We start from the raw sequence: 23,425 nt of genomic DNA on the forward strand, positions 1-23,425 counted from the left end.
GCACCAGGTGGTGAGGGAGTTCTATATTGGACTCGATTCTTCCAAAGAAAAATGATGTAATCTTTTGAACATCTCGAGGTCTATAACAAAAATCTAGGCAAAAATCTTAAAATAGTCATATGAAATTTATAGGCATTTCTTAATATCAAAAGCGAGCTAAGGGACTGAGTTCATTCACATTTTGTTGTTCAATTTCGTTTGCTCCTTTTTATACAAAGCAAACCCAGAGAAGACTAAATTCAAGTTTACAACTGACAAAATTGGTGAATTACAATGTCATCATCTATTCAGAAATTCAGTGTGATATTTTATTGAATTTACGGTGCAAAGCTGTAGTTTTTCAATAATTCTCGGTGAAAAAGCTGAAAGTTTTTATTTTTTTCTAGAGTTTTCTTACTTAAAGCAGACTTGAAAGAAGTATTGATTGGCCTTCAATTCTCAATATCAAGGAACCGAAATGAATGAAAGGTATTTCAATCAAGTGGTCTCTTAAAATTTCAATGATTATCTGGTTTGAATAAACATACCAAAAATTATGAAAAAATATTTGAGGCAATAATACTTGAAAAGCTTTCAACAAACTCATAAACTTTTCCCACAAAGACATATACAGTAGATAATATTGGCGAAAAAGCTAATACTGGTTGATAACCTTATAATCATAATCATAAAATAATCATAAGTCTGCCAATTACATAACATTTATTGTATGTTACGCTATCAGCTGACAGCACTCTTTAAAAAGTTGATATTTTTTAAGGTTAAAACCTCGCCTAAACATGCTCCTCGACGTTAAGACAGGGTTTCTTGGCCTTGATCAAGCTTACGGTCAAGTTTAAGGACTTACAAACTCGCCGCCAATTCGAATGGGAAATCTGAGTTCGAAATAACTTAGAGATTCGAATTAGAGAAAGATTTAAATGCTACAAAATCCATCAAATGATTCCAAACAACAACCTTTGTCATAGAGAATAGATGCAAAGTGTTTCCTCAGTCATAAAAAGATGTGAAAAACAAAAACGAATAAAGTTAAAAATGCATAATTTACCTGTGTTATCCTGGTCATAAAACTTTTCTTCCGACCATCAGGAGGGCTGACAGGGGACGAATCACTGCTACTGTACACTTCACTTGACAAACCACCACTACTGTTCAACATCTCCGGGGAGGAGGGTGTTGAGAGAGGAGAATTCGCCGTATTAGGGCTCAAATGTACTCCATCGTCATCGATTTTTGAATACCTCAACGATACAACACTGTCTGTTTTTGATCTATTGTGCGGGCCTTTACTATTGGTCGAGCGACGTCGTATGGGCGTCTTTTGTTGATCGCCTTGTTGGACGCTAAACTTCTTTTTCTCGGACGGACTAAGCGGCTCAAACATAGATCGAATTGAAGAAAACTTGTTCGGTTTTTCAGTCTTTTCTTTAATTTTAGGTGATTGATCATCATTCAGCTCATTTTTACCTTTATCTTTTCGTAACCTCCAGCTAAGCGAGCGCCTCAATCCGCTTGATTTCTTTTTACCTCCATCTTCCTTTCGCTCAACTTTAACATCTTCGACTACCTGAAGCAAGTCTTTGTTTTCCTCCATGTCACCTTTAACAATTTCGAATTGCTGTCTTAATTTATCAACATCTGGCGATTGTTGTTGTGTCCGTTCAACGTTCTCTTGCGGAGCTTGTTCAGTCCAATACTCAACATCAGGTATTTTACTTCGTTTGTTAATTTTCTTGAATTTTCCAGCTAAATAACGTATAGTGGATTGAGACGATTTCTCAGTTAATTCACTGTTTAATTGTTGTTGTTCTGCCACGGATAAAGCATTAGAACAATTTTTACAAACATTATCATCTTCTAGCAGTTTCTTTTGTTGTTTGCTAGACTGCTTAGCTGATGAGTTCGACTGATTCAAGTCTCCATTATTTTCTTGTTTTTTCATTCCTCCATCTTTAGCCGATTGAACCATTTTTGTCATTTTGTTATCATTCAAAACTGCTTGATTTTTTTCTACTCCATGCTCTATATCAACAACAAGAGCCTCTTCTCCTCCTTCAACTTTTGAATCAAAATAACACGAAAGATGAGTTTTTTCATGATCGTTTATATGATTTCGTAAAATATTGTCTTTTGTTGAGTTGATGTGGTTTTGGTTATTAGCTGTCGAAGAATTAGTACTAAGGTCTTCCTCACGTTTCGAATCTTGGTGCTTAGGTTTAGCCTTGCGTCGTAATGACCCAAACGATAAATTTCGTAGACTCTTAGATCGGTTTAATAAACTATCTTCGTTTGTAGAGTTTCGTTTACTACCTTTACGGCTAGCAAGTTCAGTTAGAATGAGATCTTCGTTAAATACCGTGTTATCGTATTTTTTGGAGAAACGTTCGTGTAATGTTAAAGGCATTAAGTAACTTTTACGCAGAGATAAACGTTCGAATCGGTTGCTATGGGGTTGCTGAGGTAACCTTGACATCCCTGTCTCCTCGACAATCTCCTTAGCTTTTCGTATACGATCTAAGTACGAGATAACGGCGATTAGGAATTCAGCAGTCTCGCAGACGCGGCGACCTGTAGATAGGAGCACCGGTTCATGACTATCTTGCTGTATTTGCCTCACAATAGAGGATAAATTGTTTTTATGTTTATGGCGGCGTGAGAGTGAATTAGTTTTGCCGATATCGGTAAAGAGTTTATGACGCATGGAAAAGATGGGAATCATAGTTAAATCCTCGTGTGATGAACTCGGGAACATTTCGTCATCCTCTGTTTCAATAAATTGGAAAATCGTGCGAACAAACGGTGATGGTTGTTGTAACGTTAACTCGCTCGATGAAGCAGAATTCCATATCGATGGATCCGTCATCGAATCGCGATTTTTCGATAATCGATGTTTTTGTTTCGATAAAGACATCGAACTGGATCGTTTTAATCGAAACATAGAGGAAGTGGTTTCTTTCAATTTCTTCGATGATTTAGAGCGATGGTCAGGTGTAGATGAACGACTCTTCAAACTCTCCAGGGATTTCGCAGATTTGCCAAGAAGCGATCCTGAATTAGTCGAGGCACCACTAATTCGACGAAAACGACTACGTTCAAAAGCTGGTGTATTCAAATCACAAATTAAAGATTGTTCAAAGTTACGCAACCGATCAATTTCAGTGTTCAAGCTTGGTGCAGACGATGCTGGTGAATTGCCAGACGAGTCTAATGAAACACCACTGGATGATAATTCATCGTCCTGCCGAGGAGAAGGTACAGATAAGAAATGACTTAAATCTCCATCTTCATATTCATCAAGTCCTGAGGGCGGTAAATAAGAAAACAATACACCATTCGTAGATCTGTTAGGATTCAATCCCTCAAAAAGTGGTTCTGAGTTCGTCTCTTTATACGCAAAAACCGAACCGTTTTTAGCACCACTGTTTAGATTCTCAGGTATAGGACTTGTATTGATATTAATCGTATTTGATTCTTCATCGATTTCAATCACATATCCATCGAGTTGGAAACTTTCCACAGATGAAGGTGACCCAACAATTTGATCTACTGTTGAAGTTGAACTAAAAACATCACTGTCATCATTATTACTAACAATATCATTATTTTTAACAAAATCGGTTTCAGTATGCTCATCATCATCAAGAAATTCCATTTGTTCGAACGTTAATCGGTTCCGTGGTGTATATTGCGGTCCGTTGCCCTGGTTACCAGTAATAGCGCAATCTTCGTCGTCAAATGTGAAAATATCATCTATAAAGTCATCTAGGACTTCCTCGTCTCGGCTACCGCAGATATGGTCAGGTGTTTCGATATTGCTGTCCGGGTATTGAGTTGCTGCTCCAGCCTCTTGCCCACGCCCGTGACCTTTACTTGATAACTCGGTTCGGGTTCCGTCAGTTTCGTTTTCTTTTCGGCTACCGGTAAAAACGTCCTCCTCGTCAGAGTCGACCTCTTCGAATGAATTCTCGTTTGAAGATACAATCTCGTTTTCATCATAACAGAATTGATAATAATCCTTCTTTTTGAGGGAACTCATTCTTCGCCGGACTCTCCTGTAACGTAAGTAAACAAATAAATAATTAAATGATGAAGGCTTAAATCGATAAACAAACAACATACCCAGGACTTCTAATTCTTAAATGGTTATAGTAATCAACTCCTAAATCGTCACCCCGTTTAGCGATTTTAGTCAATGGAGATGGATCTAAATTTAAAGTCAACAATGAATTGTTAATCGGTCAGTAAACATAACGTTCTGGACCTTCATTGAAAGAGATCACGTCACGCATAGGTCACCCAGTTTGTACAAATCAAGACCATACGAGATTTAATAAGGATATGAATAAAAAGAAGACCATTGAGAAAATTTCTTAGTCCTTAAGTCAATAAACAGCCAAATCAACGAGATTTTCCAGGATTTTCGTTTATGAATAGAACATCAGGCGAGGAAAAAGTTTATTAGAATAACTGATATAAATCTAAGCCTCGGATTCGATTACTGATTTTAAGTCATGAAAAGTATCTGGCACGTCTAACCAAGCTGTAAAATATAAACAGCGTTTTTCAAGCAAATATAAAAGAACAATGTAGGACCATCGTGACCACAACAGATAACCAAAGTGAAATCCTATATTTAAGTGTTCCCATTAAAGGTCTTTCAACCTGACACATTCCACGATCAATTCCCCTCAATGACCCCCGCAAATGACCTACAGTTTTTAAACCTTTTTACAGGATCACAAACCCTTCATTCAACATTAGCATCGATATAACTACGTCGAAGTAATGAAGCCTAAGCCCTAGTCAACTAAAATAAAGTAGTAAAATTTCAACCTTGATTGTATATGTTAGCAACTAAAACTTGCCTCACTCTATTCAAGCTTCAAAAAAAAATCAAAAAATAAAATTCTCACAAAGGACAGAAAATTTTCTGATTCCTCAAACATTGCAATGTTTTAACAATGACACGTTAAATCTAAGTCCAACGTTAGAATATCAGGCGGAAAATCATGAAAAGTTCAGATTGAAAGTGTAAAATTCTCAGGAATTTTTGTCTTAAAAGCAAGGATATCTTTCTACAGGTAAATTGTTCACATTGATATTAGCAAGTTAACAGTAACATCCTTATGAAGAAAAAACGAAGAAAAAGTCTTTGATTATAGACATATAGAATTGTAACACTTTAATGAAACGATTAGCGAAATCTTACTAATTATGGCCTGTATATCCAACCTCAAAGTTTTAGATAAAACAAAATGACTAAAGTAATACAAAGTCCTGAAAAACAGAGTTTCGCTAAGACCATGGTAAACTCCAGCAAAGGCTCAGCTAACTTTTAGTTGTGCGTAATCATTAATAAGTGGTCGAAGTTCACTGAAAGCGATGCAAGCAATCCAAAGAAAAATGAAAAATACAAGGTTCACAGGCTGAGTATATTCAGGCTAAATGACTATCAACTATTGATTTCAAAGTCCCGAAAGCTACCGTATGTTTTTCAAACAAAATTTCTAAATGCGGGGCAAAATTAAGGCTTCACTTTTTTTAGCTTGAGAAAGGTCGAAGATTCATCTAATTTCATTTCATTCATTTAAACTCAATGCTATCAGCTCGGAAAATAATAGGACTACACACTTATTAAAATCTAACCATTCTTTAGAGAGGGGACCGAAATTAAACTAAAATTTCACGATTTTGATATAAATTAAGGAAAAGATTTACTGTATGGATTGAAGTTCAAACTTTGTTTTGAAATCGTGATATTTTTAAAAGGTCATTTACTTTCCCATGATGACGTCATGAATATCTCGCTAGTGAGGAAGAAGTATTTCTAGTTTCAGATGACAATCCACTATATCAACATTTCCATTAAAAAATCTTCGGTTAATTCTTCGAAGCACATCAAATTAAACGATCATATCAAAAGAGAAGTCACACTGTACCATCATAGATAATGATCATGAGATAGTATTATACAAGAACACGAAGATACATCAATATTATTATGCCAAAAGCAACATCAGAGCCCTCATATGACAATCTCCTCTCAAAAAAAGTTCAAGGAGCTTTCTCGGTCGCTGATGATGAATCTGTACTCTTAGAAGTGCATCATACACTTTCAAAACAAACAAACAACACTGAAAATATCTTTCTCGAGTCATCGTTGGATGAAATAGAAGCAACAACAAAAAGGAACAAGTTCAAAACCACAAACTTCTTATGACAGAATTCAAAGTTAAGAGGATCCATCCTTTTGATGTTTCCATACCGACCTATTTGCGTATGTTGGCCAAACGAAAGAGAGATACGGCCTATAAATTCAGCATCTAGCAAAGTCCCCTGATTTTTCCATGGGGAAGATGGTAGATGATGTATTGAAACGATGCCAAGGTTCTGTTTTATAAACAAGAGATTTCTCAATTTGTTCTACATCCACAAAATTGCTTGAACGTTAAATAGTTGATACAATGTATATAGATCCTACACTGCAATTATTCTACGTCGAGATTGCACGTACCAAGACTTTTAGGTTTGGGAACCTTTTAACGAAGCTGAGGGCTTTGTTTGGCGTTGACAAACCCTTACCTTAAATGAATGTCTACAGGGTTGCGACTCCCTATTGATTACACAGTTTCTAAAGTCACAAGAAACAGCTGGACACTATTTATGCGAAAAAACATCCATGGCAAAATCCTTTTTTCATCACCTACCTTTTAACAACTTTTTCAACCATATTACAAGCCCTAGAAATAGGATGCCACCCAAAATCTTCTCAAATGACTCGCGTGTTGTGGTATAGAAAGGCTCGAAATGTCGATTACTAACCACTGACTCAAGGGCGTTTCCCATTTAGCATGAATGACTGAACGTTAGAAATGAGAGTGCTAAAGTGTTACCAATACTTATTGTAAAAGCAACCCTCTTTTGAATTATCAAATCCAAGTAAGCTGAAATTTGCTGACAAAAGCAGTAGTTCATCCTTAAAAGATCATACAAGAGTATATAATGAAGTGTTTCTGTTACAAAGAGATGATTCATTCATAATTTCTTTGAAAGGTTCGGAAAGATTACCTGAGAAAGTATTAACTGTCATGTCAAATAAAGTTTAAAGGAATAATTTCACATACATGCTTCGAAATTCAATTTAGTCCAATTCATACGACAAGCAATTTTGAAAATATATGCATGAACTAAACTACAGTATTTTAAAACCTTTATTGACACCCCCTAAAGGATCATCGTTTTCAAACTATCACACAAGCAGATCATATTGTGATATTCAAAGCTTTTGAATCATAGGCAGAAAAGGAGGGTTTACTTTGGGTTTACCTGTGTTTGTAATTAGTAAAACAAATCTAATCTACAACCAGTAAGGTACTGTAACCAGAGATTTGGAAAAAGAGGATAAGAAATGCCGCTGCCGCTCGCTGTTTTCCTATTCTTTCCTTTTGAATTCGGCACCCTTTGAAGAAGCGAGGCTGTAGAATAGTTGAGCAAGAAGGAAGGCCGAAACAAAATGGCGTTACGTACAGGTTAACCAATGTTCAAGAAAAAAGTCCTTGAATAAAGCTTTCCAGTGAGTTCTTTGTGAAAAAGAGACTGGGGTGTGAATCTTTGATCTTCTGGGGGTTTCCCCTGAGAAAATCGAGGAAAATCATTCTATATTCTGGGAGTAAAGATGGCGGACATGAGGCATGCTTGAAATTTTGAAAAATTAGGACGAATTTCTTTCTGGCTTGTATTGCTCTGAATGAATTTTTTGTGTTGCAGACATAATTTTTATGGGTAGTAGGAAGGTTGATTGTGACCACCTATGCCTTAGTTTTCCATGGCACTCTCTAGAACTTCTTGGCATTTTGATTTAAGATGGGCAATATCGGTTGATAATGTTGTTTTTTTTTTCAACTTTTAGATGAAAAAAATAGTGTAATCTTAGAAAAACTTCCTCTTCTATGGTAATGGAATTGAGATTCTCAGTAAGTATACTTGATTTCCTCTGTGGTACTTTTAGCTTTATCTAGGGAAAGCATTGACTTTATAGTTGGAAATTTCAAGTTTCGACAACAAAACATTGCAAAGTTCAAATAACTTCAACATGTGATATTTATAAAGTCTGACTATTGATGGGCCATGATTTTGACCGGTCAATGGATTGACTCACAAGGCTTTGACAATTTTTCAGCCAAAACATAATTTCATCGGTGGACTTTACCAGTTTACAGTCTGTGTTAGGGTAATTCATACAGATTGCTTACAAAAAAGCCCTAGTTTTACAGTAGATTTTCATTTTATATATTTTCAGGCTAGTTATCGTCATTTTCTCTATGAAATAATGTTTATAACAACACTTCCCAGAAAAACCAGCCCACGGAAAGTTAAGTATTGGCCATCCAAGCACTGATGCAATGAAGCAAAGATTGACTCAGAATGACTCAACATTTTTGCATTTTGACCTTCACGTTAAGGCATACGGGAAAAGTATGCTAACAGAGGAAATCAAACCTGCAGAAACTATATTACGTGCATTATTTAGCTTGACCAAAACAGAATAGAATGGAGTAATAAATATATGCAGTGGATGTTGATATTTTGTAAATGTTTTCTGGACAACCGTGGATATGAACAGTTAAACCTGGTTGAGCACCGCCTACATATCCTTTGAAATTGGATATATACTTGGAAAATGTTCTCTGGAAAAAGTGGATTTCCATACACGTATTATGTAAATTTGATCAGTCTGGAGAATATTTTTCGAACCTGCATTTATTTGAATGTTTGTTTTGTATCCATGTTGTCCCTGGAAATATGGTCCAAACAAGTCATCAGAGCCAGGAAACACGTGGGCCAAAATTACCAAATGTAAACAAACTAGCAGACTAGAAGACCCCAAAAGTGCTTCTATTTAAATTCTACAATTCTACTTGGACACATATTTTCACTTGTTCTATCACAAGTTTTTCTGAGCACAATGATTATTTTGCCAATATTTTTTCCATATGTAAATGTATTTAATTTTTAAACAATGAGTTACACATGTATTGGATTTAGTCCTCTATGGAGCATTAATATAATTTTCTAGTCCAGCTTTCAAGTTATACAATCTGAATCAGTACTAATTAAAAATCAGTTGTAAGGTTTTGGTCTTTTTTTATAGTCTTCTCAATTTTATTTCAAGTTAAGTCATGAATGATACTGATTTTTTTCATGCAATACGTCTTTATAATTTCCCAGGTGTTATAAATGAAGGTGAATCATAAAAAAACCCTTTTGGGTTTAATCTTTTTTAGAAAAATTTCAAATTATACACTTTTATTATACTGTTTTATTTGCTAGATAGATATATCATTATATCAGGGGCAATCCCTAGATGGAGCTGTTTTGTATAACTATTGTATTTTTTTCAATAATGTTTTTGGATTATTTTATGCTTTATTCTTTCGAGTTCATAAAGCTCTTAAAAGAAAGACTTCATGAAATTTGTGATCTAGCATTGATATCATGAACTATCATCGCTTCTTTTTTCTTTTGAGCTCTATTTTTTCCTTTCCTCCAATTTGTTCTATTACCCAACATCGCTACCCGGCTGAAGAGGCCTTCATGATATTGTTTATTAGAAACTCTAGTCCAAGAAATAACGAAAAATTATCTTTGTTTTACAAGCTTATCATTTTTGGTTTTATAATGTAAATTTCAATTCTTTTAGCTACAGTATGTATAAATTGATTCGATCATTTTATAAGGAAAATATTTTGGTCGAAGCTGCGTAATTCTCCCCTTCAAGCACAACGACGAAGGCTTGAGAAACACTACGTTCAAAGTGAAAAGTGCTTATAAAAAATATCAAAATCCCTGATTTAAAAAAAAATTATTTCACTTTCGATATCAATCACGGCTGCCATTTTTTGTTTGTACTTCTAGTCTTGTGCGCATAACGAATCAAGCGCTCTGATTGGTTCAGAATGAAAACAATCGATCGGCCGCAGACATTTCAATAGAAACAAAAGATTCTACAGCCTCGCTTCAAATAGATGAATAGCGCATTTCTTATCCTCTTTTTCCAAATCTCTGCTGTAACTTGACAAAACAAAGCTTGTAGAAGAAAGGATCAAAATCAGAGTTTAGAAGACACAAGTTAAGCCCTCAATACATTGAGTGATTTCCCATTATAAAGTACAGAATCGGTTTAGACAATTTCAAATTTTAATTTTACTTACAACTTCCATTCATGGGGGTAAAGAAGGAAATTAATAAAAACAACTATTTTTGATCTTGCTTGACACGGTACACGTTTTTTTATAAGAACAAAAATTTTTGAAACCTATTGATGTTCTTAACTTTGTGAGTTCTAAGCCTCAAAATGTTCTTAAGATGTTCTTATTTTCATCTTTGTGAGTATTTTTGTCCATTTTCCTAAGAAAATAGGTGTTTTAGGGTCCGGAAAGCCTTAAAATGTTCTTAACTAACGTGTTCTTAATATTTTGGCCATCGAAGCCTTATGTTCTTATATAGTTTATTCTTATAAAAAACGTGTGTAATGATTGGATGGGATTGGAATGTTATGAGTTTCATATTACATTGTTGGTATTACAATGTTTATACTTTTTTATTTCCCGCTTTAGTCTTAGCATAAGATGTCCGTTCTATATTCCTATAGTTCAATAAGAAAGCAGTAAACGAGTAAGCTTTTTCTTATAAGAACAATTTTATACAAAAAACAATTCCAGACTCAGACTTCAGAAATGGCTACAAAATGCAGATATTAACCTCCTTGACAAATCAATATGTCAAAAAGTAATTTAGAATATAAGAAAAGTTTTAAGAACATCCACAAATAATAACAGTCCAGCCTCATCCAAAATTAATTGGTTCTTATAAAGAATATACTTTCTTTATTTCAAGAAAAGGTTTACGTCAATTTCAGCGTTCTACTTACAGACAATTCGATTTGATTCCAAAATCCATCAGTCGGGAAGTTTTGTATCAGTACTTTAGAACTAAACTACCCAAGTTGTTTCCACCATTACTCCGCCTACTGCAACCTAATTCTCGTCGCGATAACTCTTTAATTATTCTAGGTAACGAAGATTGTCATGATTATTCAGAAGAAGCCTCACAAACGACAAACGACAATTTAGTCAAAGATAAATGATCAGAAATAGGATTTTGATCAAATTTTTCACCTTGGAAACTCTACCCACTAGACATAAACACTTCAACGCTTACTTTCCTCATGACTCAAAACTCTAGATATACATACTTACACACATACACGAAGAGTGAAAGAAGACAAATTTTTAATGTCCCTCATCTAATAATTATAATCCAGTTATGATGTCCAATCTTTCAAAACCAAAAACTGTACATTATTGGATTTGTTCTAAAGGTCGTTTATATAAGAGTAACCTGCTTTTAAGTGCGAATAAATTAATGACCATTCTTAACTGGGGTCATCACTATTTTGGTTGATCTTACTGGTGAAATTTAGCAGCCTTGCTAACGAGATCTGGTAAACTTTTCAACTAGATGGTGATAATTCAAAGAATTACACTTTTCATTCTAAAAGTTGGGTTCATCTTTATCAAATAAATTGATTAAAAACATTCATAGCAAATTTTGGCGATACATGAAGCTCTCTTACGTAAAGGATTTGTAATCTTTTCAAGAATAGATTCTGACACTAGCTTACAAGTTTTCAGTGTTTTTATCTAAGTTAATAGTTACGAAAAAGACAAAACCAGTGAAAACAACCCTTTGCGTACACGATAAAGCTCACTCTCGCCACTTATGTTTTCGAGTTTTTTTAAGTATACAATCTTATACAAAACTTCTGAACCTTACTCTGTACTCACAGACATTTTTTGCTCCAATCCTTCAAGAATTATTTGAGACTAATGGGAAATTCCCCAGGAAGTTTTGAAACCACAATCAATTTGTAAGTGCTCTAAAGAAGGTACGAAGGGTAGAGTTTTAACTCTGAGTTTTAACGCTAGACTTAATACTTAGGACCTTAGGATCTGAGGATCCAAAAGTTCAAAAATGGTCCAGTAAGGCTCAGAATATAGCCTGGAAGTCTGCCAACCCCTCCCAAATTGAAATATTCGATTAAGTTAAAGAGATAGCCCAAACTCTACTTTTTCGCCTGAACTTTAAATCTCGAAAAACGTCAAAATAACCGGAATTCTCAATATATTTCTTGAAAGATTGTCGTACTGTCTCTAAATACACCTTTTCAGGCGCGTGTCACTCTATTATTTAATTTACCACCCTAAACTCGATCCAATCCTTTTTTTACACTTTTTTCTATTGTCTTTAGGTGGAAAAAAAGACTGGGACGGTTTTAGGGTGGTAAAACGGACAAAAAAATGCCCAAGATCTATCTCAAAGACATTATTGCTCGTATTGTCTCAAAATTATGAAAAAAGTTCAAGCAAAGATAAAGTTCAATTCACCCAAACCATTTTTTCCGGAACAAAATGGAAGAGTCAACATGTAAAGAAGCTTACCTTTGAAAATCAATTCAATGTTTTTTTCACGGAAGATGAGACAAGTCTCAGTAAAAGATTGCAGCCATCGTTACAAATCGAAAGCAAAATCGTCTTCTTCGTTATTCAAAATCTTCTACCAAAATATATTTCTGAACCATGAACAAAATATTTCGTTTGATATTCATAAATGATCGATCAATACCATCACATTATGGGTCTCGTTAAAACAAACGCGTTCCTCATTTTTCTCTGGTTGTTCAATCTAAACAGAATAGAACAATAAGTGATTCGTCAGTTTTCTTTCTTGAATCCAAGAGAGTTAATTATACAGGGGTCATTAAAACAGAATTAATGATACCAACAAGCGATTATTTTCAATATTCCCCAAACTCATTAATTTGTTTCCGATATTTCAAACGCTCCTCTATCTTTTACAAGCTTTTATAAGAAAATTTTTGCTGTGTGATGGATTTCTTACAAAAAGTTTCACCGTGATAGGTTCATATAAAGTATATACTGCAGCCGAAACCAATGGCTAGATAATGGTTACGGGGCATTGAAAAGGCTCCCTTCCTATTACATTTATCCCCAATGTCTACCTCAACAAAAAGACGGTTGTCGAAGGGAATAAGTTTTAAGAGTGAGATTTATCGGTAGGAGGAATTATCCAAAAAAGTTTCAGACGAAGAATAAAAGTCAGACAACAAGATGTTCTTACGAAAACATGAAATTCAATCAACTAAAGAATTTTGACAGGCGTGTATTTAAAAAAGCACATTCCTTCAATGCAATGTCATACCAATTGAACCAGTCGAACAAAATCTTTTTCTTTAGAAAAGGAAAGCTCTAAACAGACAGGGTTTTCTTTTGCTACTTTTCCATCATAAGGCACAATACATTCATTGTATGAGGATCCATGTTAATACTTTTAATAATGCATTGCGCGGAAAAAGATTCAAAATTCTTCCGAGATTTAACCGTTTATCACTTGAAAGCAGAGAAACCACTAGATCCCATCCGCCGTCTTGGTCGCTTTACTCCCATTGAGTTTCAAGCCCGAAGGGCTAGAGGAGAAACTTTAACCCGGGCAGGCGTTCTGGATGGGAAATAAGTGGTTTCATTTCCCATCCAGGAGTCTCGCCTCTAGCCCTTCGCATTTGAAACTCAATGTTCACTCCCTTTCTAGCCTTTCGGATATTAAACTTAATGGTTTAACTTTGAGTTAATGTCATTTTTATCAAATTTTCCGACCATATCACCAAGTACCTTGTATATTATGTATATCTGATTGAGGACACTAGCCCAAAAAAACACAGCAAAATTCCATATATTCAACCATACCACGCTAATACTAAAGACAACGGTATGATATTGTCTACAAACAAAACGTAAATTCCAGCGCACAGAGAAAAAGAAGAATTTTGAACTGATACACTTTGATTGTAAGAAGTGTAATGAGAAAACTTAAAAGGAGGGCAGGAAAAAGAAGTAACGACTTCAGGAAATTACTTCCAGCACGTCACCTTGTTCAAATAGACGGATCAATAAAAATGATGAACGAGCGAAGGAGAGTCTAACCTATTTATGGTGCATTAAAGTAACATGAATTGGATGAAGGGAACTCCTCCGCAGAGTGAGTTTAGATTTCCTGTCTGCTAATTAATTTAACGGAAAACGGAATCCACCAATATATTGGATTTGATGGGTATCAAAAAATGAAAAATCTCGTTAACTTTGTTTTGTACTGTGGTATTAGTTTTTGACCTTTTAAAGGAATATAATTACACACATACACATTCCACTCAACCTCTCTCCGCATGATGGGCTTCACAAATAACACTACATTACACCCCTGTCTCGCTGTGGGACCCTGTCAATCAATAATTTACAAACGGGATTCAGATCATAGGATTTTTCTCGGATCTTAGGTGGTACAGCCGCATGGTACTAACCCATAGGGTACTAACCCTGATTTGAGGAAAATTTATCTTAGGAACCACCACCCCGTTCTTAGTACCCGACAATAACTCTTTTTGAGGAAAAAAGGACCCCTATCCCCTATTTAGAAACCGGTTACCACGGAAGTTATGGCTATACATTAAGGGCTCTGACCATAGTGATTTTTTAATATTTGCCACTTACAAAATATAAAGTTCTACTTAATGTAGCCCACAAAACCGTGGCATGTTATACATTTTCTGTTAGGCCAATTATCCTTGAGTCTGAAAATTTAAGAATCGCAATGAAAAAATTTGATGAAGAAGAAAATGAAGACTTTTGAGAAGAAGAGTATTTCAACTTTGAAGAGGTTGGTTTCGGTGAAGAAAAAACATTTTGAAAAGATTTTTGCGTTAGATGGTGCATCTTTTATCGAACTAAAACTTTTCGGAAAATTTTTGTAAATGCTTCTTTGTCTCCAAATCTTCAAAATAGTGGTTTTTCATCAATTTTTCATCTGGATTTTGCTTAAAAAAACAGTCACAACTTTTGACACATCTTTTTAGAAAGATTTTCCGCAAAATTTAAAATAGTTCAATTCTTTGCGGACAGTTTGAAAAAAGTTCGAAAGAAAAAGGTTAATTACCCATTAAAGCTTAGCACTTTTTATAAAAGAAGGTGATGCAACATATTATCAACGTCTTTTGAAAGTTCATAACGTCATTTTTGCAATTAAATTCTTAATTACTCTTAAGGGATTTGATTAAAAAGCAATTTATAAAGGCAATTCTTTGTTAAAAGTGTTAAAGAACCTAAAATATAACTTTTATGTTCAAATACTAAAATCAATTTTCCGACTATGGTCAGAGCCCTTAATCCTGAAAAAATACCCAGTTTACTCATCAAATACCAGAATCCAGTACCAGGTACTAGCTTGAAATAAGTGATATACCAACCCGCACCCCCAAATTTAGTACCGGGTACTATCTTTTTCTTGAGATTCAAAATTAGACACCATCAACCGGCTATGGGTTAGTAAACTGGGACTGTACCCCCTGGCGGGATCTCGACGGGTCTGTGACACAGCGTTGTTGCACTCATTCAACAGAACTTCCACTACAGTGGAACCATAAAGTTGACTGTCAAATGAAATATGGACTTGAGAGAAATCTTGTTCAGTAGTGATAACAAGATTCGTTTCGTTCGAAAGTAACCTTTCATCTCTTTTTAGTTTCTAGAGCATTCGGCCATCGTAAGTTATGTTGTAGGATCGATTTCCAACTGGATCATAAGAGTTATGTCCAGTACTATGACATATTACAGCTGGCAGCCAGCGGCAGTATCCCACACAAGTTATCTCCATAATGTGATCTCAGACTTAGTTTTGAAATGCAATTTTATAAATGGTTATGTTAATATAACGTTAATAACGAAGTTGAAAGTCGTTCTCGGTAAAATTCTCGGAAAAACGACAAATTCTCGATAAACACTCACAAAGATAAATTATGGCAGCACACCATCCCACCTATTATCTCTATAATATGATCTCAGACTTAGTTTTAAAAACAAAATTATATCAATAAACACCTCCTTAAGACAACTTACAGATGGAAACTCCGTGAAAAAACGACCGAAATATAACACACGTTTCTGATCAGAATCCCAGCTCGCTATCCGTTGAGCCACACTGGCACATCAAATCAAAAATTTGGAAATACTTATAGAATGACAAAAAAGACGAGGGTAATGTTATTATAATATGGGCAAAATTGCCCCTTTTTTAACCTGACTGAAATTCGAGCCGTTACTAGCAGCCCTGCGGGGCCCAAGGCGCCGAGTATGCACCCGGCACAGTGACAAGCCGTTACTAGCAACCATTACCTAAGCAATTCCAAACAACAAAACCCCCGGAAGATTTAAAATGTCGGAATGATCACTATACAAGAGTTCATTCCGTTTTGCTCGTGCAGCCAGCAGCAAATTTCGTGGAAAAAAAAGAGCGAAATATAACACACGTGGCCTGGCTATTTTTGCACGTGGTGCTATGGGGTGTATAGGTATATAGGTATATGTACCCCACGAAATCCGTGCCAACGGCAAATTTCGTCCAACAGTTTTGCTCGTGCAGCCAGCAGCAAATTTCGTGGGAAAAAATAAAAAAAGACAAGATATAACACACGTGGCCTGGCTATTTTGGCACGTGGTGCTATGGGGTATATAGGCATATAGTGCTATGGGGTATATAGGTATATGTACCCACGAAATCCGTGCCAACGGCAGATTTCGTCCAACAGTTTTGCTCGTGCAGCCAGCAGCAAATTTCGTGGGAAAAAATAAAAAAAACAAGATATAACACACGTGGACTGGCTATTTTGGCACGTGGTGCTATGGGGTATATAGGCATATAGTGCTATGGGTTATATAGGTATATAGGTATATGTACCCCACGAAATCCGTGCCAACGGCAAATTTCGTCCAACAGTTTTGCTCGTGCAGCCAGCAGCAAATTTCGTGGGAAAAAATGAAAAAAACAAAATATAACACACGTGGCCTGGCTATTTTGGCACGTGGTGCTATGGGGTATATAGGCATATAATGCTATGGGGTATATAGGTATATAGGTATATGTACCCACGAAATCCGTGCCAACGGCAGATTTCGTCCAACAGTTTTGCTCGTGCAGCCAGCAGCAAATTTCGTGGGAAAAAATAAAAAAAAAGATATAACACACGTGGCCTGGCTATTTTGGCACGTGGTGCTATGGGGTATATAGGCATATAGTGCTATGGGGTATATAGGTATATAGGTATATGTACCCACGAAATCCGTGCCAACGGCAGATTTCGTCCAACGGTTTTGCTCGTGCAGCCAGCAGCAAATTTCGTGGAAAAAAAAGAGCGAAATTTAACACACGTGGCCTGGCTATTTTGGCACGTGGTGCTATGTGGTATATATAGGTATATAGGTATATATACCCCACGAAATCCGTGCCAACGGCAGACTTCGTCCAACGGTTTTGCTCGTGCAGCCAGCAGCAAATTTCGTGAAAAATAGAACGAAATATAACACATACTGGCACATCAAATCACAAAATTTGGAAATACTTATAGAATGACAAAAAAGAGGGGGTAATGTTATTATCATATGGGCAAAATTGCCCTTTATTTAACCTGACTGAAATTCGAGCCGTTACTAGCAACCCTGCGGGGCCCAAGGCGCCGAGTATGCACCCGGCACAGTGACAAGCCGTTACTAGCAACCATTACCTAAGCAATTCCAAACAACAAAACCCCCGGAAGATTTAAAATGTTGGAATGATCACTATACAAGAGTTTTTTCCGTTTTGCTCGTGCAGCCAGCAGCAAATTTCATGAAAAAAAAGAACGAAATATAACACACGTGGCCTGGCTATTTTGGCACGTGGTGCTATGGGGTATATAGGCATTAGTGTGCTATGGGGTATATAGGTATATGTACCCACGAAATCCGTGCCAACGGCAGATTTCGTCCAACAGTTTTGCTCGTGCAGCCAGCAGCAAATTTCGTGGGAAAAATGAAAAAAACAAAATATAACACACGTGGCCTGGCTATTTTGGCACGTGGTGCTATGGGGTATATAGGCATATAGTGCTATGGGGTATATAGGTATATAGGTATATGTACCCACGAAATCCGTGCCAACGGCAGATTTCGTCCAACAGTTTTGCTCGTGCAGCCAGCAGCAAATTTCGTGGGAAAAAATGAAAAAAACAAAATATAACACACGTGGCCTGGCTATTTTGGCACTGGTGCTATGGGTATATAGGCATATAGTGCTATGGGTATATAGGTATATAGGTATATGTACCCACGAAATCCGTGCCAACGGCAGATTTCGTCCAACAGTTTTGCTCGTGCAGCCAGCAGCAAATTTCGTGAAATAAAAGAACGAAATATAACACACGTGTCCTGGCTATTTTGGCACGTGGTGCTATGGGGTATATAGGTATATAGGTATATGTACCCCACGAAATCCGTGCCAACGGCAGATTTCGTCCAACAGTTTTGCTCGTGCAGCCAGCAGCAAATTTCGTGGGAAAAAATGAAAAAAACAAAATATAACACCGTGGCCTGGCTATTTTGGCACGTGGTGCTATGGGGTATATAAGCATATAGTGCTATGGGGTATATAGGTATATAGGTATATGTACCCACGAAATCCGTGCCAACGGCAGATTTCGTCCAACGGTTTTGCTCGTGAATTTCGTGGGAAAAAATAAAAAAAAAGATATAACACACGTGGCCTGGCTATTTTGGCACGTGGTGCTATGGGGTATATAGGCATATAGTGCTATGGGGTATATAGGTATATAGGTATATGTACCCACGAAATCCGTGCCAACGGCAGATTTCGTCCAACGGTTTTGCTCGTGCAGCCAGCAGCAAATTTCGTGGAAAAAAAAGAGCGAAATTTAACACACGTGGCCTGGCTATTTTTGCACGTGGTGCTATGGGGTATATAGGCATATAGTGCTATGGGGTATATAGGTATATGTACCCACGAAATCCGTGCCAACGGCAGATTTCGTCCAACAGTTTTGCTCGTGCAGCCAGCTGCAAATTTCGTGGGAAAAAATGAAAAAAACAAAATATAACACACGTGGCCTGGCTATTTTGGCACGTGGTGCTATGGGGTATATAGGCATATAATGCTATGGGGTATATAGGCATATAGTGCTATGGGGTATATAGGTATATGTACCCACGAAATCCGTGCCAACGGCAGATTTCGTCCAACAGTTTTGCTCGTGCAGCCAGCTGCAAATTTCGTGGGAAAAAATGAAAAAAAACAAATATAACACACGTGGCCTGGCTATTTTGGCACGTGGTGCTATGGGGTATATAGGCATATAATGCTATGGGGTATATAGGTATATAGGTATATGTACCACGAAATCCGTGCCAACGGCAGATTTCGTCCAACAGTTTTGCTCGTGTGCAGCCAGCAGCAAATTTCGTGAAAAAAAGAACGAAATATAACACACGTGTCCTGGCTATTTTGGCACGTGGTGCTATGGGGTATATAGGTATATAGGTATATGTACCCCACGAAATCCGTGCCAACGGCAGATTTCGTCCAACAGTTTTGCTCGTGCAGCCAGCAGCAAATTTCGTGGGAAAAAATGAAAAAAACAAAATATAACACACGTGGCCTGGCTATTTTGGCACGTGGTGCTATGGGGTATATAGGCATATAGTGCTATGGGGTATATAGGTATATAGGTATATGTACCCACGAAATCCGTGCCAACGGCAGATTTCGTCCAACAGTTTTGCTCGTGCAGCCAGCAGCAAATTTCGTGGGAAAAAAATAAAAAAAAAGATATAACACACGTGGCCTGGCTATTTTGGCACGTGGTGCTATGGGGTATATAGGCATATAGTGCTATGGGGTATATAGGCATATAGTGCTATGGGGTATATAGGTATATGTACCCACGAAATCCGTGCCAACGGCAGATTTCGTCCAACAGTTTTGCTCGTGCAGCCAGCTGCAAATTTCGTGGGAAAAAATGAAAAAAACAAAATATAACACACGTGGCCTGGCTATTTTGGCACGTGGTGCTATGGGGTATATAGGCATATAATGCTATGGGGTATATAGGTATATAGGTATATGTACCCACGAAATCCGTGCCAACGGCAGATTTCGTCCAACAGTTTTGCTCGTGCAGCCAGCAGCAAATTTCGTGGGAAAAAATAAAAAAAAACAAGATATAACACACTTGGACTGGCTATTTTGGCACGTGGTGCTATGGGGTATATAGGCATATAGTGCTATGGGGTATATAGGTATATAGGTATATGTACCCACGAAATCCGTGCCAACGGCAGATTTCGTCCAACGGTTTTGCTCGTGCAGCCAGCAGCAAATTTCGTGGAAAAAAAAAGAGCGAAATATAACACACGTGGCCTGGCTATTTTTGCACGTGGTGCTATGGGGTGTATAGGTATATAGGTATATGTACCCCACGAAATCCGTGCCAACGGCAAATTTCGTCCAACAGTTTTGCTCGTGCAGCCAGCAGCAAATTTCGTGGGAAAAAATAAAAAAAGACAAGATATAACACACGTGGACTGGCTATTTTGGCACGTGGTGCTATGGGGTATATAGGCATATAGTGCTATGGGGTATATAGGTATATAGGTATATGTACCCACGAAATCCGTGCCAACGGCAGATTTCGTCCAACAGTTTTGCTCGTGCAGCCAGCAGCAAATTTCGTGGGAAAAAATAAAAAAAACAAGATATAACACACGTGGACTGGCTATTTTGGCACGTGGTGCTATGGGGTATATAGGCATATAGTGCTATGGGTTATATAGGTATATAGGTATATGTACCCACGAAATCCGTGCCAACGGCAGATTTCGTCCAACGGTTTTGCTCGTGCAGCCAGCAGCAAATTTCGTGGAAAAAAAAGAGCGAAATATAACACACGTGGCCTGGCTATTTTTGCACGTGGTGCTATGGGGTGTATAGGTATATAGGTATATGTACCCCACGAAATCCGTGCCAACGGCAAATTTTGTCCAACAGTTTTGCTCGTGCAGCCAGCAGCAAATTTCGTGGGAAAAAATGAAAAAAACAAAATATAACACACGTGTCCTGGCTATTTTGGCACGTGGTGCTATGGGGTATATAGGTATATAGGTATATGTACCCCACGAAATCCATGCCAACGGCAGATTTCGTCCAACAGTTTTGCTCGTGCAGCCAGCAGCAAATTTCGTGGGAAAAAATGAAAAAAACAAAATACAACACACGTGGCCTGGCTATTTTGGCACGTGGTGCTATGTGGTATATAGGCATATAGTGCTATGGGGTATATAGGTATATAGGTATATGTACCCCACGAAATCCGTGCCAACGGCAAATTTCGTCCAACAGTTTTGCTCGTGCAGCCAGCAGCAAATTTCGTGGGAAAAAAATAAAAAAAAACAAGATATAACACACGTGGACTGGCTATTTTGGCACGTGGTGCTATGAGGTATATAGGCATATAGTGCTATGGGGTATATAGGTATATAGGTATATGTACCCACGAAATCCGTGCCAACGGCAGATTTCGTCCAACGGTTTTGCTCGTGCAGCCAGCAGCAAATTTCGTGGAAAAAAAAGAGCGAAATATAACACACGTGGCCTGGCTATTTTTGCACGTGGTGCTATGGGGTGTATAGGTATATAGGTATATGTACCCCACGAAATCCGTGCCAACGGCAAATTTCGTCCAACAGTTTTGCTCGTGCAGCCAGCAGCAAATTTCGTGGGAAAAAAATAAAAAAAAACAAGATATAACACACGTGGACTGGCTATTTTGGCACGTGGTGCTATGGGGTGTATAGGTATATAGGTATATGTACCCCACGAAATCCGTGCCAACGGCAAATTTCGTCCAACAGTTTTGCTCGTGCAGCCAGCAGCAAATTTCGTGGGAAAAAATGAAAAAAACAAAATATAACACACGTGGCCTGGCTATTTTGGCACGTGGTGCTATGGGGTATATAGGTATATAGGTATATGTACCCCACAAAATCCGTGCCAACGGCAAATTTCGTCCAACAGTTTTGCTCGTGCAGCCAGCAGCAAATTTCGTGGGAAAAAATGAAAAAAACAAAATATAACACACGTGGCCTGGCTATTTTGGCACGTGGTGCTATGGGGTATATAGGTATATAGGTATATGTACCCCACAAAATCCGTGCCAACGGCAGATTCCGTCCAACGGTTTTGCTCGTGCAGCCAGCAGCAAATTTCATGGGAAAAAATGAAAAAAATTTTACATTCAAATTCGAGCATTGATTTTTAAACAAAAGGCTCATTGTTTTTTGTAATTTATTATCCGAAGTTTTGACATAAGTTATATATTTGCTTCTAACCTCAAGCATAATTAATTTTTTTTCGAAACAATTAAAATATTTGTTACATAGGTAACAATGAAAATAGAAGTCAATTACACTTGTTTGCTTCGATTTGCTCCTATCATCTTGACACCTTTCTGAAGATTGCTAACTTTTTTGACGTCAATCAGTAATTATTATGTTTGTCGAGTTGACTTGGAACACGTGGTGAGCAGCAGCTGAGCAGGATACAAAAAATTTAGAAGGGCTGTGAACATTCTCAAAAATTTGGCTCTATAATGATTTAACCTTTTCGTTCTTACTGTCCGTAAATTTACCTATCCGGTCAAGATTTTAAGTTATTGATATGTGTCTTAACGATCGATTACCTGGAGATGTTTTTTTCATTTTCAATTGAATTTAAAATGACGACGTTTTAAGTTTCAGCCGTTGAAAATTTTATTTCATTCATTATTATATTATTGGTGTAATAATTGGGAAATTAGAACGGGGAATTCAAAGAATATTTTTTTACGCTGTCATCTTGTTAAATTTCAATTGTTATAATTGATCATTCTTTTAATGCATGGCCAAAAATAATTTTCGATCGGCCCTGTTTTTAAAGGATAAATGTTACAATATATTAACACGGGTGAAAGAAGGACCGTAATGTTGCACGACTCAAATTCTTAACAATAAAATTCTGATGAGGACCCATAGCATAATCTGTTATAAAGAATCTCAATACTAATTTTTTTTGTAACATAGTATTTACATTGATAAAAAAGATAATACAACTTAATTTTGCTACTATTGATGATAAAGTAAATAATCTCTAAACTAAAAATATTCGCAGGAGTAAGAACCTAACCCCTTGTGAATAAAACCCATCTGACCGGCATCTATATTTTAACCGCTGATAGGATTCGGTTAAAAATTGGGAAGCTGTCATTAAATATACCCAAAAAAAGATCTTCACGATTTTCACCACGTGCAGAAAAACAAATCTATTTATCTAATTTTCGTCAGCGGTAGCAAGAAAAAACCCAATCAACCGACCGCCTATTTAACAAATTTAAAAGCACATCAAAAGATTATGTATGAATGTAGTGTAGTATACTGTA

The 23,425-nt window shown here is 36.9% G+C and overlaps 1 protein-coding gene across 4 annotated transcripts in view; it reads right to left on the reverse strand.

Annotated features, from left to right (window-relative positions):
• Window positions 1-23,425, reverse strand: part of LOC136822784 (neuron navigator 2-like) — a 72,155-nt gene that overhangs the window by 20,637 nt on the left and 28,093 nt on the right. The window contains exons 3-4 of one of the 4 annotated variants that reach the window (XM_067079067.1): window positions 12,501-12,744; window positions 1,049-4,052 (exon numbers count right to left, since the gene is read on the reverse strand). In XM_067079067.1, coding sequence (XP_066935168.1) covers window positions 1,049-4,036 — 2,988 coding nt within the window. In that variant the 5' untranslated portion in view covers window positions 4,037-4,052; window positions 12,501-12,744. Of the gene's footprint in view, window positions 1-1,048; window positions 4,053-5,778; window positions 6,092-6,707; window positions 6,908-12,500; window positions 12,745-23,425 lie in introns of those variants that run through there. The other 3 variants (XM_067079065.1, XM_067079066.1, XM_067079069.1) reach the window with 3 other exon arrangements.

The sequence above is a fragment of the Clytia hemisphaerica genome, unplaced genomic scaffold, assembly GCF_902728285.1.
Source record: "Clytia hemisphaerica strain Z4C2 unplaced genomic scaffold, Clytia hemisphaerica genome assembly, whole genome shotgun sequence".
NCBI classification, from domain to species: domain Eukaryota; kingdom Metazoa; phylum Cnidaria; class Hydrozoa; order Leptothecata; family Clytiidae; genus Clytia; species Clytia hemisphaerica.